At 64.9% G+C, this 18,095-nt stretch overlaps 2 protein-coding genes across 2 annotated transcripts; both read right to left on the bottom strand.

The window, feature by feature from the left end:
• Positions 1-4,436: 4,436 nt before the first annotated feature.
• On the bottom strand, positions 4,437-8,813 carry THEM6 (thioesterase superfamily member 6). The gene is made up of 2 exons (XM_032610543.1): positions 8,231-8,813; positions 4,437-6,103 (listed from the first exon to the last, which is right to left on the bottom strand). Exons 1-2 carry the CDS (start codon positions 8,741-8,743, stop codon positions 5,990-5,992), a joined length of 627 nt encoding a protein of 208 aa, XP_032466434.1. The 5' UTR covers positions 8,744-8,813; the 3' UTR covers positions 4,437-5,989.
• A 2,537-nt stretch (positions 8,814-11,350) lies between these two features.
• Positions 11,351-17,927, bottom strand: PSCA (prostate stem cell antigen). Its single transcript, XM_032610544.1, has 3 exons — positions 16,313-17,927; positions 15,146-15,253; positions 11,351-14,875 (listed from the first exon to the last, which is right to left on the bottom strand). Exons 1-3 carry the CDS (start codon positions 16,362-16,364, stop codon positions 14,661-14,663), a joined length of 375 nt encoding a protein of 124 aa, XP_032466435.1. The 5' UTR covers positions 16,365-17,927; the 3' UTR covers positions 11,351-14,660.
• Between the last annotated feature and the right edge of the window lie 168 nt (positions 17,928-18,095).

Here is an 18,095-nt window from a genome sequence, read left to right as displayed (position 1 = left end):
TGAGTGCATTGGCGGCCACGCATCCTCCTGCCAGCTGCCTCCCAGTTCTGCCCTGTGCCACCCAGTTGGGGGCCCAAGGGCTGGCTATAAATCCCAACCGGAGGCCGGCACAGGCTGCCGCCCTCCCGGCTCCTGAGCACAAGGAACGGCCTTTCCCAGGGCCCTGCAGCCGCCGCTGCTCACCTGTCTCGACCGTGAGCTCGGGCGAGTGCGGCTGGCTGGCGAGGGGCCCTGTCTCTGGTTCTCGCTTGGCCCACCTCCTCAGTGGGGAGGGGGCCATCGGGGGACTTGGAGGGGAAGGCTTCCTTAGGTCCCCCACTGGGCTCACCTTCCCTCACCCTAAACGAGCCTCCTGGTCCTGAGCCTGGCTTCACCCAGGACAGGGGTCACAGCCCGCTCTCCGGGAAGGCGAACCAAAGCTCGGGTAGAGGCTCGCGGTGCTCAAGTCTGTGCTGGTGGCCTGGGCCGGAAGGGGCTCAGCAGGGCGAGCCACTCGCCCAGGGAGGGACAGAAGATGCTCCAGGTGGATCCGTGGGGAATGGCCCAGGGCCTGCACCATCCCTGGCCTCTTCTCCAGCCCTTCCTCCTGTGTCCAGAATGGGTCTCAAGGCCGGATGATGAGGGTCTGTCCCTATCCCTCTCCCAGGTGAGGCCTTAAGGTGCTTCACCTGTGAGCAGCCCACGGCCCTTCCTTTGTGCGAGACCATTACTAACTGCAAGCCGGAGGACACAGCGTGCGAGACCTCGCAGCTGATGGTGGAGTCAGGTGAGGCTGGGGGCCCGCAGGCTGGCTCTGTGGGGCTGCACCAGCCTCGGGGCCACACTGCAGACCCCAACAGGGTAACTTCCCAGGGCAGCCGTTAGCTTAGGGGTCTCAGGGGAGCACGGGAAGAGGCAGGAAGGGCAAGGTCAAGTGCACGGAGGCTGGGGCGGCTGAAGAAGGCGCTGGGTGGCGGGGCGCAGGCCCTGATGCCTGCCCTCCCCGGCGGAGTTCCGCTTCAACCACAGCCCCGGGGTGACCAGTTCCTGCTCCAGCTCCTGCGAGGCCGCTGACCCAGACAGCACTGGGGCTGCCCACCCCAGCTACTGCTGCTCCCATGACCTCTGTAATTCTATGGGCGTTGCCAGGCTCAGTGCTGGGGCCCTGGCCCCTCGGGGGCCATAATCCTGGGTCACCTCCTTTCCTGAAGAGCCTGGCACTGCTGGCGGTCAGCGCTGCTGGCACGCCTCCATGGCCCAAGCTCACTGGGCCTCAGGCTACTCGTGGGATCCTAGGGGAGAGAACAGTTTCAGGGCACTCTCTGCCCTCCTCCTCCACCAAACTTGTAGAAAATAAGGTGAGGCTGGAGACGACCTCTTTTCTTCTGGACACTGAGAGCCCACAGACCGCCTTCAGGCAGCTGGGCTTGGAACCAGGCGTGTTCTGGCCCCTGAGCCTCATTCTCGCCCAGGGCCACTTTGACCCATTTCACAGATGGGAAAACAGAGGCTTAGGAGGAGAAATGCATCCTGGGCCAGCCTTCCTGCATGTCAGACCAGGCAGGACCCATTCCTCAGCCCAAGGAAAATCTGATCCCGCTCCCAGAAGTCCCTGAGACCCTGTAGGCGTCTCCCCCGCCCCCCACCCCCAGGATGGGGAGGAAACTGGGGTTGCAATCCAGTTTTCTCCACGGGCGAGTATGCTTGTCTAGCCCAGGGCTGCCGCAGCAGCAAGGGGAGGCTGGGGAAGCGGGCGTGTGGAGCTCAGCCTGCCTACCCAGGCTGGGTCTTCCTGAGTGTGTAGGAGTGGGGCGCACCTGGGCCTGCTGCCACCCATACATCTCCACGGGCCTCAGTCACCTCCTGAGACAACGGGCCTACTACACCCTGGGCCCTGGGGACAGCTGAGATTAGAGGAGGCTGTGTGCACGGAACATGAAGGCCATGCCAGCTCACCCCTGGCCCCCAGGGCCAGCTCGGGGGTCCAGGCCGTGCTGCGCCCGCAGCACTCCCAGTGGCCTGGCCTGTCTGCCCAAGGGTGGGCAGCAGAGCGTCCTCGGAGGCTGACCACCCCCCAGGAGCCCAGGGTCCTGAGGTCCCAGGAGGGCCTGTCTCAGGCTCCTGCCCCTCCCTCACGTGGCTCCCAGCTGTCCCTGGTGGTCACTTGCTCCAGCCCCATTATAGGGAGGCAGAGGCGGGAGCCAGAGTGAGCCCAGGGTGTCTCTGCCCACCGTGCCATCGGGCCTCTGGGCTGGGTACTTTCCACATTGCGGCCAGACTTCTAGACAGCACCTAATGGACCCTGCGGAGTGGGAGGCTGAGTCACTCCCACCTCAGCCTCACCAGAGGAGCAACAGGGAGGGTACCTCTGGGCTCTCTAGGGGTGCAGAGCAGGTGAGCAGGTGCTTGGCAGCAGGCACCTGTGGGGCCTCCGCCCTGCGCCGACACGGCCAGCAGACGGCACGCGCCCCTCGGACCCCTCCCCTGGGCACCCAGGTCATGCGTCTGCCGACACCTCCACCGGGAGCTCAGTGAGGTGGTCTGAGCCCAAAGGGGCCCACCAAGTCTCTGCCCAGCCCGTGGGCCTGGAAATGACCACCGGCCCGCACCCGCCACGGGAGATGGGGAGGCCGCGGTGGAGGGGCCTCAGGAGTGGCCAGAGGGTGCCCGGCAGCTGCTCACACCATCTGCGGGCACGTGGGGCCTTAGAGGCAAGGAGCTGGTGCCAGACCGTGCCCACGCCCCACCTCCAGTCATGGGGAAGCTGGTGGGTCACAGAGAACTGCAAAGGGAGGGGAGATGCCCACCAAGGGTTACCAAGGGCTGCTCAACCCCCCCACCCCTGCCCACTGGCAAGGGAAAGGAGCAAGGGTCCCTCTTCCATTACGTTAAAATCGAGAAAAGGAGAGATGAGGGTGTGGAACGCCACCACTGCCCCACCAGGAGCTCCGGCGCCCCTCCTGCCCCCGCCCCGAGTGTCCTGCAGGCAGGTGGCAGGCGGGGGGGTCACCTGGCGGCCAGATACCCCACAGACAACACAGGGTTGCGGGGTGCTGGCGCGGACATCCCTGTAGCCATCGGCCTGTGAGAGGTGGGGAGCATGGCCCAGAGGAGAACCAGTGCCCGGCCCGCATGCGGGCTGAAACAGTCACTTGAATTTCTCAACAAAAGTGGCCAGTCCACAGGATCAGAGTGGGACTCGCCCCAAGAGCCAGGCTGCAGATACACTTCCAAAGCCCCAGCCCTGGCCCCAGTCCCTCTAGTCAACAAGGACCCTCCTCCCCTCTGCTGTTGGCCTGTCCTCCAAATGTGGACCGAGAGCCTCCCCTCCCCCTGCCCAGCTGGGGTGCATCTCCCTGAAGTGGACACAGAAGTCCCCATGCCCCTGGGGCAGCAACATGCAACCCAGATGCCCTTGACCATCCTGAACACCCCTTCTCTCTCTGACACACACACACACACACACACACAGTGCCAAGTGGGTCAGACCACGCCCAGGCACCCCCATCCTGTCTCCGCAGCCCCCCGTCCTGCTCCAGGGCCCCAGCCAGCCAATTAGGACCACTGGCTGGACCTGCCCAGGCTCAGGTCATCTGCACGCACCATTTCCTATCTGTGGTCCCACCCCGTAACTTGTCCTGTCTGGCAATGCTCAGCTCAGACACCTAATACGATCCCCCCACCTCCCCTGCCCCCGACCTCTCAGGACCTGTGCAAACACCTCTTACACAAAGAGAAACAGACATTCTGTGCGGGTGCCCAACTGCCCCCCACGTGGCCACTGGTTCAGGACAGGCATGAGGCATGGCCCATCAGTCCCCAAGGCCCTCAGGCTGCCCGGAAAGGTGGACAGGGCCGAGGCCCCAGCCGACCACCCTGGCAGCAAACCGCTGACCTGCTCGCCGCCTCTCCAGCCCCACTGTCCCATCGCTGAATGCCTCTTGCAAACCCAGCTGCTTCCAACTGCCCTTCTTTCCCAGGTCCCAGTGCTGGGCCCTCCTGGGCAGGTGGTCAGAGCATGGACACCACCCACACCTCCATCACTCACCTGCCTTACATCCCAGGGGTCCCACTCCCTGCCCTCTTGGAGCAGCCTGCGGAACAGCCCCTATGCTCCCCCGGCCCCCACGCATCAAGGCCCACTGACCTCTGACCCCCCTGGCACCCACACCCTGCCCAGTGACCCCAGGAGCCTGGGGGCCCAGACCCAGACTCTGGGGCATGACCTCCCAAGTCCCTGTGGAAAACTGCAGATGAGGAGAGGACCAGGGCCAGAGGGGCTTGGGGCAGCTCCTTTCTGGCCTCGACCCCATGTTCTGTGGAATGTGGACAGCATCCCAGCCAGCCAGCGTGGTCCCCAAGCTCACCCAACAAGCCCGACAGACCCCCACGCCAGAAAACACCCCTGGGGGACCAGGGCTTCGGAAATGAGGACTCCCCAGCAAGCTCACGTTTAAGACCCTTTACTCTTGGGCTTTCTTTAAATAAAACAGAAATACTGCAGGTCCCCACAGTGGCTGAGGCAGGTGACACTGTGGGGACACATGAGGGGTGTGGCTGTGCTCCCGGCTCCAGCTGGCCACGGGTCGTGGACTGGGTGGCAAGGGGGCAGTCCTGGGCCCCAGCTGCTCTGGCCTGCCCCGTGGGCTGGAGGGGGCAGCTGCAGGGGCACAGGTGAGCAGGCACCCTGCCCTGGGCAGCCCCCCACACGGGAAAGCAGTAATCCCACACCCAGAGCCCTGACCTCTGTCCCCAGCCAGCCAGGGACAAGGCCCACCTGCTTTGCCCTCAGCGCTCCTGGAGGCTCCGGGCCAGTGCCTGCTTCTCTCCAGGCCTCCCTTCCCCAGCTACAAGGCGGGAGACTGGGCAGGAGTGGGAGCCCTCGGCCGGTGGCGCCATCAGGGAGCCCCAAGAGCAGCTGCCAGGACAGAGCCACTCAAGCAAAACCAAGAAGACCCTCTCCAGCCTCAGCCCACTGAGGGAAGCAGCTCTCTGCACAGGAAGGAAGAAAGTCAACAGCGGGGTGGAATGTCAGGCAGGGACAGCCCCAGCAGGAGGGCAGACAACTGAGGTGCTGTAGGCCCAGAGAGGGCAGGACGCCCCTGCAGCGTCACACAGCACAGTCCTATGGGCACTGAAGGGTGAAGATGGGTGAGGGCACCCAGGCAGAATCCCACGCCCCAATCCCTCCTCAGCAGCAGGCCCCAACTAGGACACCCCCAGCTACGACAGTTCACCACCTCCACTGGAGCCCCTGCGCCATCTGGCCTGCACTGGCCCCAGCACACGCTCCAGGGCCACAAGCTTCTGCGGCAGGACCTGCCCCATCCCAGGAGCCCGGTGGCCAGGCCTCCCTCCTGAGTGCCCTTGGGTCAGCCTGCCTGAGCCCTGGTCTGCCAGACTCTGCCCTGGGCCTCCCCTTCCCTCACTCGCAGCCAGAGGGATCTGCCTTGAAATGCTGCTCTGATCCTTCCCAGCTCCTTGACGTGCCCGGCCCCCAGGCCCAGGCCCCGGCCCCGGCCAGCCCCAGCCCTGCCTCCAGGACTGCTTGGGCCTCACCCCCACGGCAGCTCGGACTCCAAGCTCCGGTGCTCAGGGCAACTCCAGCCAGTCCCCTGCTCCAGGCACTCTCCCCCAGCTAGACACACGGACACGGGGCTGCACCTGCTGGGTGGGCCACCCCCAAACCCCGCTGCCTGCATGCCAAGGGCCCTGGGCCTCCCAGTTTTCCCATCGTTGTCATCCTGAGCGCGTCGGAGCTGGTCTGGGTGCCTGTGTCACCCGCACCCTGTGCTTCGCCTGGGACGGGGCGGAGAGGGGCATCAATAATGGGGGCGGGGGAGGGCCCTGGGCGTGCGAAGGGGGCTGGGCCGGTCACAAGCCCACTCCAGCTCAGAGAGAGCCCAGCCCGGCCAGCCCGTTCTGCGTTCTCTGCCTCCTGGCAGGCGGGGAAAGGTGGGCAACTGCCCCGAGGTCAAGGCTGGTGGGCAGGGCGGGTAGGCTGTGGCGCTCACTGGTCCTTTACAACACTGCCGAGCCCGCTCTCGGCCCGGAGCAGCTGGCTGCTGGCCTCGTTGTAGGCGATCCAGTGTTGCAGGTCGGCTGGCAGCTCAGGGGGCTCCACCTGCAGGGGAAGACGAGGGTGAGACTCCCACGGGCCACCCGCTGCCATGGGGACCAGCAGGGCTGGGGGGGGCGCGGGGACAGCCAGGCTGCTGTCTTCACACGTCTGGACCTCGGCTCACACCGTTCCCCAGCCCCAGCCCCTCCCAGGCGTCCTTCCTCCCCATCCCAGCTCTCGGGGTACCATGCCCCTCCTCAGGCCTGTCTCCCCCATTGGGTGGCAACTGAGCCCTCTGCACATTCCCAGATCTGGGGCAAAAACCTCTGAAGCCAGCTGGTTGGAGGGGGCGACGGGAGACCCAGAGCGGCCAGAGGCAGGGCAGGGGATGGAGGGGAAGAAGCGGCGTCAGAGTGGCTCTGCCAGGAGAGCCCAGGACAGGGCCATGCCTGAGGCCCCCTCTCAGCGCGCCAACAGGAGCCGGACGCCACCTCGCAGCTCAGCACCGGGCTCCTGCGCCCTCCTGCTCAGCCACACCAGCCGCCTCCCTGCAAACTCGGCCACCATTTTGTGACGGGGCAAGGGGCTGGGCCAGGCTGGAGGGGTCCGAGGACTTGCGGGCCTCTCAGGAAGGAGGGGGAATGCCCGCCCACCTCAGGGCGTCAGGGAGGCTGGGCAGAGGTGCTCAGAGTCGGGTCACAGGGTAAGTCTGGGCAGAGCCGGGCCTGGCTCCTGGAAGCATCCTCCTCCCAGCCCAGCTGGAATCACCAGATCCAGACTTGGCTGTAGCCCAGCTCTCCCTGCAAGGCCGTGCTGCCCCACACCAGCCTTTCAGCATGCAGATCTCTGGGCACTGGGCTCAGCCTGTCCCACACTAAACCCAGGACTGCACCCGGGACCCTCCCGACCCACGGGCTCAGGCCGGGTGACTCCTGGCCATCTGTGGCCGAGTGTCCTCGCCATGCCATGGTGTGGGCGCCCCCTGCCTCTCATGTAGGTCTCACCCATCAGCCCCCGCCTGACCACCCTCCCCTGCAGGACAGTGGCCCTGGCTCCCTCTCCTCCACCTTCTGCTCGCAGCTCTCAGCCCATCGATTTAAAGCCTCGATGGCCATCCCCTCCCAGCCTCCTGACGCATGAAGGGACATGCAGAGCACCTCTGTGGGCGCGGGGTGGGAGGCATCCAGGCCCTTTGGGGGCGTCCCTGACTCAAAGAGACAGAAAACCAGGGGACTGGGCCTGTGGCCCACTGTGCAGCCTCAAGCAGTTCGCATTGCCCCTCTGAGCCTCAGTTTCCCCACCTTCGATATAAAGGAAAGGCTAGCCTCTTGTGACTAACGTGCGGCTGTGTCCCTCCTCTGCTCCTGTCCAGGGCCAGAGAGGGCAGCACCCTGCCTGAGGGCACCTCGGGCCCAGCGGGCCTGGCTTTGGCATGGAGGCTCCAAGCATGTTTTTAGGAACGTGCCTGCAGCAGGAGCCTGCCCTGGCACCCAGCACCGCAGCAGCATCCCCAGGGCCCGGGTGCCATGATGCGGCAGCAGGCTGTGCTGGGAGGAGCAGGCCCTGGGGAGGGGCCTTGTGCCCCAGGCAGGTGCTGCAGCCTTCTTTTCTCCAACTGGAAAAGGCAGAAGGGCTTGCAGCGCTATAGGGCTCAGGGCTCACCCCTAACCCAGGTGATGGTGACCCAGCCCCTCAGGTCTAAGCTGGGTGAAAGGGCTCTCAGGTCCTTGAGAACTCCCAGCAACCTCCTCTCACTAACGCCCCAGCCCCCATCTCCCCACCCCACCCCCACCCGGCTTCCATGCTACATTCAGAACCAAGGACCAGTGAGGCCGGCTCCGCACTCCAAGCCACACTTAGACTCTTTGGGAGACGCCTGGTCTGGCCTTCCCTGTTCTGGAAAAGGCGTAGCGTGGGGCAGGGAGCCTTGAGGGGTTAATAAGGGATGGCAGGAGGGGAGCATGCTGAGTCCGACTACAGAGAGTTGATGAGGGGACCCTGAGAGGTCCCAAGAAGAATGGCATCAGTGAAGAAGGCCCTGGGTCCAAAGGAAAGGGCTGCAGCGGTACTCGGCCGGACAGGGGCACCCCAAAACGGGTAGGCGGCAGGCCTTCCCCAGGGGCAGGGGGCAGGGACCATGAGTCCTCAGGGTCCAGCGGGAGGAGTGCGCTCGGGGCGGGGGACGCTTACCCTGCGCTTGCACAGGTGCTGCACAACGCGCTCCGGCGAGGTGCCCAGCACGTGCTGGCGGGAGCGCAGCAGCGCGCACACGAAGCCGTCGCGCAGGCTGATGAAGCGCGCCTCTAGGTAGAAGGCGCGGTCGTCCCAGCCCAGCAGGCGGGTGCGCACCTCGAACGGCTCGAGCAGACGCAGCGAGCGGCGGTAGCGCGCGCACGAAGCGGCCAGCACGGCGCGCGCCCCGAGCGCGCGCAGAGCCCCGAGCACGCCGCAGCGGGCCAGGTGCGCGGCGCGCGCCACGTCGGCCTCGCGCAGGTAGCGCGCGTTGTTCATGTGCAGCAGCAGGTCCAAGTCCGAGGGCAGCACGCGGCCCGAGTAGCTCTGCTCAGCCAGGAGGTCACGGACGCGGGGCTGCAGCAGGCGCGCGCGCAGTACGGCGCACGGCACGCGGACCAGGTACCAGCCGTCCAGCAGCGCGAAGTAGGCGAGCGCCAGGGCCAGCACCGCCATGAGCAGCCCCAGCATCGCGGCGGCGGGCGCAGCGGTGCTGCGGGGCCCTCGGCGCTGGTGCCGACAGCGCGCGCGGCAATGCAGCCCTGATGCCCCAGCTCTGCCGGCCAGCCTGGGAACCGTTGAGCGCAGCGCGGCCGGAGCGAACCATCTCGCGAGGCTGGCTGAGGGGGGAGACGCGCCGGAGGCCTGCGCGGAGCCCCGCCCCCCGCCCCGGGTCCCCCCTCCCCGCTCTCAGTGGTCCGTCCCACCCCCGCAGCCCGCGCCGCTTTTGCTTTTCCCGGAGCGGGCGGGGCACAGGGCGGCGCTCCGAGCACCACAGCGGCATCTGGCGGTGACTCCCCGCGCTGCAGGCGCAGGAGCGTTCCGGGTCTCCCGCAGCGTTGCCCGCCCTCTGCGAGCGCGAGCCCCTCGCGCCTTTCCCTGGCTCTTGAAGACTTGGAGTGACCCTGGAGATTCCGCCTCTGATCTCCGAGGGTCAGAGTCTCCAGCACTTCCCCGGCCTAGGCTGTGGAATTTGGCAGGACACATGGACATAGGCCGGTCCCTAGCGGCGCTGCTTGGAGGCTGCTGGAAACCGACCCTCCTCTACTCTAGAACCGCCAGGGGCTGGCTCCCCACTTTCGCAGGGCGACAGCCCCATATGCGGCGGGTTCAGGGAGTATCTCAGTCTGGCCCCAATACACCTTTTCAGTCTCAGCCTGTAACTTCATTACCCCTCCCCCCACATTCACCCCTTCCTCCCCAAAGGTCCTGATAACCGCAACCTCATTTCCAAGCATTCCCACCCTTTGCACTTTTTTGAAGATGGAGCAAATAACGTCCCGGAAGGAGAGGGAAGAGTCAGTAAATGTAAATGACTCAGCAATCGATTCAAAGGCCTTGCCTTAGGCACTTGGGACGCCTGGCCTGGCAGACTGCCACGCACAGTAGGCGTCCTCTTCCTCTTTTCTGCGAGGCCGGGAGGGAAGGCCCAGAGAAGGCCCGGCCGGCCGGCCTCCAGGCCTCTCCAACGAAGGCGTTTGCCAGTGGCCCTGGAGGCCGCCTCCTTAGGTCAGTACTGGAGTCCCGGGATGGGTGGGTTTAAGGAGTGGTCGCTGAGGTCCCAAGGCTCTGAGAATGCATCTGGCAGCAGCTGGACTGAGGCAACTGGGCTTTCATCCAGTCCACACCCAGCCTGGGCTCGGGTTGCGGGGTTCTTGAAAACCCCTGAAGAAGGAGATCTAGGGGTAGCCCTGTTCCACAGTCCACGCTGGGGCTGGGCGGGCTCCCATGCCACGTTCACTGTCAGGGCAGAGGCTGAGTTTGTTGCTTTTCTGGCTTTGCTTCTGGGGCCAGCAGCTGGGCAGAGTGGGGTCTGGGTTTTCCTGGGCCTTGGATCTGCTTGGATACTCCCAGGGACAGGGAGCTCGTCTCCTATCAGGGCAGGCCCAGCTGCCCTAGGAAGCCCTGGCGGTAAGAAGGCCCTTCCCGCACACTGCTCGCGCGTGTCCCTGTAATGCTCTCCCTGCCCTGGCTTGGCTCTGAGCTGTCTGTCCGGGGGTGAGCTAGCTTCTCAGGGCGAATAGAAGAATGACATGTTCTTGGAGCCCCCCTTTGCTGCTCCTCTGAGAACACAGCCTCCTTGTCACCCACCTTGTCCCGTCCCCCCAGGGAGGGCCCCGAAGCTAGAGACCTGGTTCTGGAGATGTCAGTGAAGTTTGGTGAATGAGAATCCAGCCGGGAGCTTATGAGACCCCTGACCCCAACTTCCTCACAGCCTGTGCTCCCCCCACGGCCCTGCCCACCTGGCTTCCTTCTGAGCTTCTGCTATCCAGGAGGCCACCCAACACCACACACACACACTGCACATGCTGTTGTCCCTGCTAGGGAACCCTCCCTGCCCCATCTGCCCCTTTCCTGAATCCCGGACTGGGCTAGATCCCCAGAGCCCTGGTCTCACTCCACTTTTTCTCACAGATATGATCCGTAGGCAGGGGGTGCTCTCTCCCTGCTGGACCTTGAGGCCAGGAGGCCAGGGCCTGGTCTGTCTCGTTGATTGCCAAAGCCCAGGGCCAGCGGGATGCCCAGTGCACCGAGGGCCCTCAAAACGTGAATGCTGTAAGGACCAGCGCCTTCTCTGCCCCCCCTCCCCCCACCATCGGGCCGCTTCAGTCCCACACAATGGACGCAGGCATCTTGTGATGGGTCACTGGCCGTTTATTGGGAGGCTGGAAGGAGTCCTGGGCGCGGAACCTCGATCCCTTCCCTCGGCCCTGGCTTGGAGTATCCAGCAGGGTGGAGGAGCAGAGGAGGGGTACTTCTGGGTCCCCTCGGTTCCTCAAGGACTCTCGTGTCTGGGGGGTACCGGGCGTCACCGCCAGAGGCAGGCCCGCAGCCTAAGTTCTAGCGGCTGCCTGCTTGGATTCGAGGCTCCAGACCCAAGAGGAGCGGGGGCTCAGGATGCCGCCCGGCAAAACAGGAGCCGCGGTGCGAGTGGCCGGAACGCGGCGGGCAGCCCCTGGGCCGGGACCCAAGCTCGGCCCCGCCCCGGCCCCGCCCAAGCCCCGCCCATCCCCGCCCCCAGGGTGGCTCCCGGGCCCCGCCCGGCCCGGCCCGGCCCGGACCCCAGCAGCGCCCGGCGTGGGGCACGGATCCTGGCGGCAGCAGCTCTGTGGGCCCTTTTGGCCCAGCCCGTCCGCGTTCGAGGGCTCACATGGGTCCGCGCACGCCTTGGTCACCACCACAGTGCCACGAAGGGGTAGCCTGCGGGCGGGACAGAACCAGGGTCGCGAGGGCGCAGACCTGTTTGTCCGCAGTGCGAACTGGGGGACCGGCCCATCGTGGACTTGAAACTCAGTTCCGTAAAAAGGGGGCGGTCTCCCTAACAGCCCTGGGGGAGACCGACTCCATTACTTCTGTGCTGGGGTTCTTTTCTGGGTGCTGTCTGCCCAGGGCGAGTCCCGGAGCCAGCGTCCCTGGTGAGGCAGACCTGGGCCCCCAGGGCATGTGCTGACGTTCAGGCAGCGGGCCACGGTGGTGGTCCAAGCATTGGGCACAGGCGAACTGCTCACCTGCGGGCTGCCCCAACACCCCACATCTTTTGTGGGGTGGATGGATGGGGTCCCAGCTCTGCGCCCTGCAGCTGTGGGCGCTTGGGCAAGAACTCTGCATCTCTTCTGACTCTGGAAGGGCCCCCTGGGGTACTCCAGGACTGCACAGCACCTACTGGAGACCCACTCTCCTTCCCATCTAGCTTGACTCCCTGCTGCAGCTGGAGTCCAGTGGGGAGGGTGGGGACATTCCCGGGGAGCCAGACCAGTCAGCAACCTCAGCCCTGGCGGAGAGACGTCCAGCCGAGCCAGAGTCCTCAGGGGAGGAAAGCCCAGGACTTGGTGTGGCTGGGAGCTGGGGCCAGGGCGGGAGATGCCCACTCAGGGGCCCGATTTGGGGTGGGCAGGAGCCCTCTGTGCGACCCCGGGTCAGCTCCTTCACCTCTCTGGGCCTCTTTCTACCGGGGTTGGAATGCAGCCTCACCAGTTCTAACTAACTGTGTGATCTTGGGCAAGTTGCTTCACCTCTCTCTGCCTCGGGTTCCTCCTCTGCACAGCCCTGCCCCCAAGGGGGGAGGAATGAATGAATGACTGCAAGGGAGGCGGCAGAGGAGTGCGGGGCCCGTGGTGAGCGCTATGCCATGTCTGCTTTTGTCGTCACCTATTACTATAGATGCAGACAGACCAGGACAGTATCTCTCCCACGGAAGATGCTCGGCAAGTGGCATCTTAAAAACAAAAACACGTCGGTCTGTCCGGAGGATCACCTCAGCCACCACGGGGGTGTCTCGTCCTTACCAAGGAGAGATAGAGGTTTAAAAAAAAGGAAAAGCGGTTTCCTGAAGAGAGTGTGACCAGGTGTGTAAACTCGCAGGATGCTCCTTATTCTTGCACAAGAAGCGTCACCATGAGGGTGAAAATGGGGACGGAAAATGGGGACCATCCTAGGGCGTGGGGAGAGGGTTCTGCACTTCCTCTTTCTTGCTTTCCCACAGTTTCTGACGATGAAGTGGTGTGGGGTGGAGCGGGTGGGGGTCCCAGTCCAGACGCTGCGTTGGGCTGGCTCAGGGACCCTGGGCTGCCCCTGCAGGTGGCCCCCATGCTGTCCTCACCCTTGGAGAGGCAGAGCCCCCGTCAGCCCTCCATCCCCGCGGTGCTGGGTCGGGAGCGCTCCTGCACCTCCCGGGGCCTGTCCCTCTTCTGGAGGCTCAAGGCTGCGTGACCTCAGGGATGGCTCAGGAGGCGAGAGGAGGCCCCGGGTTACAGGGCGTGGGGACCCACCCGCCATCTCTCTCCTCTCATGTTGACCCAAAGAATTCAAACCACTGGGGCCCAGGGTACCTCACCTCCATGAGCCTTGGCCCCAGGGCGGAGCACCCCTCCACAGGGAGGCGCTAAGGTGTGGGTCGTCCTGGGCTCTGAGTGCGGGGACCTCTGGTCTCCTCTGCCCTCCCGACGTCACCAGCCGCAACACTGGGCTCCCTGGGGTGCCCTGGCCTGGACTCGGGTGAGTGCGACCCCACCCCACCTGCTGCTGTGCCAACCTGGAGGGTCTCTCCAGTACCCGGGTTCTAATTCTGCCTAATCTACCACCCAGCGCCTGGTGTGGGCTGGAAGCACCGTCCTGTGCAGGCAGGTCTCACCCAGGGCCCGGCCCTCCGTGAGCCCTGGTGCCCGAGGGCAGGGGCCAACTGGGTTTTCAAAAGGACTTTCCCAGGTATGAAAAAGGCCAGGCAGGGGCCGCGTCCCCTGGGGCTCCCCCAGGCCTCACAGCTAGTTACCCCGGAAGGAGCCCCAAGCGTGCGATGGGAGCATCCTAGAGAGGGGAGGGGCCCGCGGTCGGGGTTGGGGAACTGGCTCAGCACTGGACACCCTCTTGTACAGTTTGAATTTTTTGCTCTGGGTGTGAAGCCCTTACAACAAACAAAATAAGAAATTGAAGAAACAGACAGAGGGGCTGTCCTCAAGCTGAAGGGGGAGGACAGGGCAGGGGTTCTGGCGGCCTCATGCAGCAGCAGCAGCCCCTCCCACCCAGAAATGTCTCCATGCCTTGAAGTCTCTGGGTCAGTCCTCACAGCAGAGATGGGTCCCAGTGAGCATCTGAGGCTCAGAGAGGTTGAGCAACATGTGCGAGGCCACACAGCAAGAGCCGGGAGGTCCCAGGGACACGGCCTTGCAGCAATGTCCTCCCTTATAGGAGTCAGACATTTGCTCCTGCCCTGGCTGGAGCCAAGTGCACAGCCACAGCCACAGACGTGGCCCCCAGGTGGCAACCCTTCACAGCCCTGGACCACAACCTTGACCTCAGCCTGCAGGCATGCAAGGACAAGTTCTCTGCAACCAAGCCCATGGGCCTTTATTAAGGGCCTACTGTGTGTTGGGGTTGCTGCTGCCCCAGGACCCCTATGAACATGGGGAGCTGTTCCCCCCTCCAAGCTTCATCTCTTGGGGCTCCCAGGACCTCCCACCTCTGACCCTAATTCTACTCGGAACATTTCCTCTCAGCCTTTTTGGGGCCCTCCTGAGAGCCTGCTTCATGCTGGGTGCGGGGGACACCACGGACAGGACCTGGCTCAGCTCGTGGAGGGGGCAAGCAGGGAAGGCTTCCTGGAGGAAGAGGTGCCTGAGTGAAGGTTAAGGGGTGGGTCGGAATATTGGGAGGGGGTCTGATGGGCCATCTGCACGCTGTTCCACATCACAGAGCGCAGCCTGCCGGGCGGTGGGAGCTGGGCCGGAGTCCTGGAGGGAGCCAGGGAGGGCTGGAAAGGGCAGAGGGGCATCGCCCGACCTGAGTTAGGGTTCAGAAGGGGCCGTGACTGGACCGGGTGTGTGTGAGGAGTGCCCCCCGGGCCCCTGGGCACCACTGCCCAGCATGGGACACAACAGCGTCCTCCTGGATCCTACAGCTGCCCGGGGCCCCAGAACAGCAGCACACCAAGAGCGGTGAGCAGCGTCAGGGTGACGATGGCCGGCTGCAGGGCGTGGGCCCCGCTGGCGTTGCACAGGTCAGTAGAGCAGCATGTGACGTTTTTCTCGCCCACGTAGTAGTTCTCTGAGTCCTCCACACAGTGCGAGCTGCAGCCCTTCCTGATGAGGGTCAGGAGATCAACAGCACCTGGGCGAGGCATGGGGACCACTGGGCGAGGGCCGGGCCCTGGATACTCACCCACCAAATATAGATGGGAAGCTGGGCATCTATTTATGTGTGGACAGGAGAACAAGTGGGCAGGTGGACAGGTGGAAGGATGAACAGTCCAGCGCAGAGACCTAATCCCAGGCCCTTTGAATCCCTGCCAGTGGAGGGAAGGTGCAGGGCTTCTAGGGGATGGTGCAGGGGGCAGGGCAGGGGCACAGGGAGGCCTGCGGGGACAGCAGGGCCACTTACGGATGCGCTCGGTCCAGCACTGGGTCTCAGAGTGGCTGCAGTTCTGCACGTGCTGGCAGTCCTGGTTGCTGACCTCGGCCTGGCAGGAGTAACACTGCAGGGCGGTGCCTGCAAGGTGGGGGTGGGGTGGAGCTCAGAGGCTGCCCAGCCTGCCCTCCCACGCTGCGGGGGTGTGGGGGGAACCTCTTTTTCTCATAGGTCACACAGTAGAGAGCACTGTCTGGTACACAAGAGCCACAAACTGGAGGCCCCTCACAGGGAGGGCACCACGCCCACCCCCTTGCTTCTAAGGCCCTGTTACAATGCCCACGCTCCTGAGAGGGACGCGCACCAGGCAGGTGAGGGCAGGATGGACAGGACCCTTCACACTCCCTCTCAGCATCCCCCTCCCCCCAACCCGGAGCTGTGAGCCCGGAGGTGCGCCCCGGCCCCGCCCTGCTCTGTCCCTGGGGGCAGTGGCCCCAGCTGTCATGATGATTAGGTCTCCTCTGGGTAAAACAATGATGAAGCTGGGATCCACGTCACCCCAGTGCCAACAGGTTCCCCACGGCCAGCCTGTGCTCGGGCACCACACACGTTGGCCGACCCGTGTGTCCTCGGGCACCACCATGATCCCTGCTTTCCAGAAGAGGGTGCTGAGGCTCTGAGGGCTTTACTGATCACCCGGGGCCCTGGCCCGGGAGAGTCCCTACCGGGCCTGAGTCCAGACTGGAGCAGTGCAGGCCCACGGCCTACCCCTGCTGCCCCCATCAGAAGCCGGGGCTGGGCCTGGGCAGAAGGATCTCTTCCCTCCGACCCTCTGTGGCCCTTCTTCACTTGAGGCCCTTTGCCCCTGTGCCCCCCACCCACTCCACAGGCTCTCTGCGCATCCCTCCAGCAGCCAGGCCAGCCCCACGGCGCTGGAGGAGAGACCCCCGTGCTGCCCGGCCTGCTCCCGCCTCGGGGAACAGCTAGGAGATGACCCGGTATCCTGGCTGCACTAAGAGCTGCCCCAGGGGGAGCTGGGTGGGGTCAAAGCCCCTTCTCTGCGCCCCTGCCTCGTGTCCTTCCGCCCAGCCTGCCCCCTCCTTCCTCTCTGCCCCTCTGGCCTTCCTCGATCATCCCCCCCCCGCCCCCCGCCCCGGCCCTGCTCCCCCCACCCTGCCCCGTGACCCCCTGCGGTCTCACCTGGCTGCAGGGCCAAGACAGCGGCTAGCAGGGCAAGGAGGACAGCCTTCATGGTGGTGGGTGGGCAGCAGGGAGCAGACCTTGGGCGGCTTTATATGGTTCTGCTGGCTGGGGTGGGGGGGGGGTGGCTGCCCACAGTCAACACCAGTAGCTTCCTGGCTGCAGGGCCCCAGGGCGGGGCAGGTCCCAATCTCCAGCCCCCCCGACGGCTGCACCCTCCCGCTCCCTTTGGCCTTCTTTCTGCTTCGGGAAGGCAGAGCCTGCCCGGGGCAGGGGCCATTTCTCAGCCGCCCCAGGACGAGGCCGCAGACCACTTCTTCACCACCTCAGAGGGGCGGCAAGGCCAGAGAAAGGAGAGCGTATTCCCCAGATTCACTCACTCTTGTCTTTGAGCCCAGGTTGAGGGCCCCTCCCTCGGCCCCACTGTGCTCTGTGTGGGAGCCATGCTGACCCCTGTGGCTGAGTCCCACTGGGGTGACAGGCCTTGATCAGATGGCACAATCAGCAGGAAGGAAATGTGGGCTGCAGAGAGGGGGCCTGGTGGGGACCTTCTGGGGAGGCTGCCAGGGCGCGCGGGTGTGGAGCACAACGTACGGGCCGGAGCTGCGGGCCTCACCCTCATGACCTTACTCAATACCCCACCACACCGTGGCACTTTAGCTGCAAGGGAGTCCTGGAAATGCCGTGTCAGTGGCCTCTGCGGGACGAGGAGGTGACAAGAGCTCGGCACTGGGCCAGATATTTTCCATCCAGACCCAGGCCCCGTCTCCACCCTGTTTGTGTCCTGGGTCCCATAAGGATCCTATAAAGGCTTCCACTGGCCAAGACCTGAGGGTGAGATGCTCAGCAGTCAGGCCACCTGTTCTGCCGCACCTGACGCCTGGGCCACCATGGCGTCACCAGCCTTCTCCCATCACAGCAGCTCCAGCCAGCCTCTGGGACTGGCCCTTCCCCTCATTCCTCTGCACCTGGGAGGGCCAGTGGCTCCTGGCTGCTGTTGCCCTGGGGGCCATGAGTGGTCCCTGTTGCCCTCTCAACCTGACCCTCCCTTTGTGCCCAGTCTCCCTGGGACCCCTTGGAGTGTCGACCCGGTGGTGGCAGGCACAGGCTGCACCCACTGCCTGCTGGCCCCAGGGTGTGTCTGGGGGCACGAGCTCCTCCTACAGGGGGAGAGGGCCTCTCATTTCCTCAGGTCTTCCTGGCCCTGTGGATGGCCTCGTGGAGCACATCTCACTCCCCTCCTTGGTTTACCCCCCAGAAAAGGGCCCAGGGCACGTCAGGGGTGGAAAGGATGTTGCCAGGCGCAACATCCTTAGGGGAAGGGGCTCCATGGGCCGCAGGGAAGGCCGAGGGGCAGTGGATGCCTCGCAGTGGGGGGCAGCCTGGGAGCAGGGTGACAGGGCGGTGTGGGCCAGGGGTGCCTTGAGACCCGGCCCTCCCGGGATTCACAGCACTCCTGGGGTCTACCCCAACTCCAGCCCCCCGGCTCCCCCAAGGCCGGGCTCTGTCCCTTGGAGCCTGGGGCCCAGAGAGGGAGGAACTTGCTCAAGGTCACACAGAGGTGAGCGTGTCCCCTGCACCAGTGCACCTTCCTTGCCTACGCTACGTGCCTGGCACTTTCTCTCTGAACATGCCCCCCCCCCGCCCCCCGCCCCCTCAGCTCAGCTGCCTCACGTGGGATGTAAAATGTTTGTGCCTTCACTGTTCCCTTGTGGGGCTGCCCGTCTGCGCCCCTCCCCCACCCCAGTTCACGGGGAGCTGCGGTGCCCTGGGCTGGGGCCTT

Source organism: Phocoena sinus, chromosome 17, assembly GCF_008692025.1.
Source record: "Phocoena sinus isolate mPhoSin1 chromosome 17, mPhoSin1.pri, whole genome shotgun sequence".
NCBI lineage: Eukaryota > Metazoa > Chordata > Mammalia > Artiodactyla > Phocoenidae > Phocoena > Phocoena sinus.
The sequence above is the reverse complement of the archived record's forward strand: the minus strand, read 5'-3'. Positions and strand labels throughout refer to the sequence as shown.

Excerpts from the sequence above, each read along its gene's own strand:
- THEM6 (XM_032610543.1), bottom strand. The coding sequence starts at position 8,743 with ATGCTGGGGCTGCTCATGGCGGTGCTGGCCCTGGCGCTCGCCTACTTC. Across the intron at positions 6,104-8,230 it reads AGCACCTGTGCAAGCGCAGG|GTGGAGCCCCCTGAGCTGCC; the intron begins GTAAGCGTCCCC and ends CTTCCCCTGCAG.
- PSCA (XM_032610544.1), bottom strand. The coding sequence starts at position 16,364 with ATGAAGGCTGTCCTCCTTGCCCTGCTAGCCGCTGTCTTGGCCCTGCAG. Across the intron at positions 15,254-16,312 it reads TGTCTTGGCCCTGCAGCCAG|GCACCGCCCTGCAGTGTTAC; the intron begins GTGAGACCGCAG and ends CCCACCTTGCAG. Across the intron at positions 14,876-15,145 it reads GTGCTGGACCGAGCGCATCC|GTGCTGTTGATCTCCTGACC; the intron begins GTAAGTGGCCCT and ends TGCCTCGCCCAG.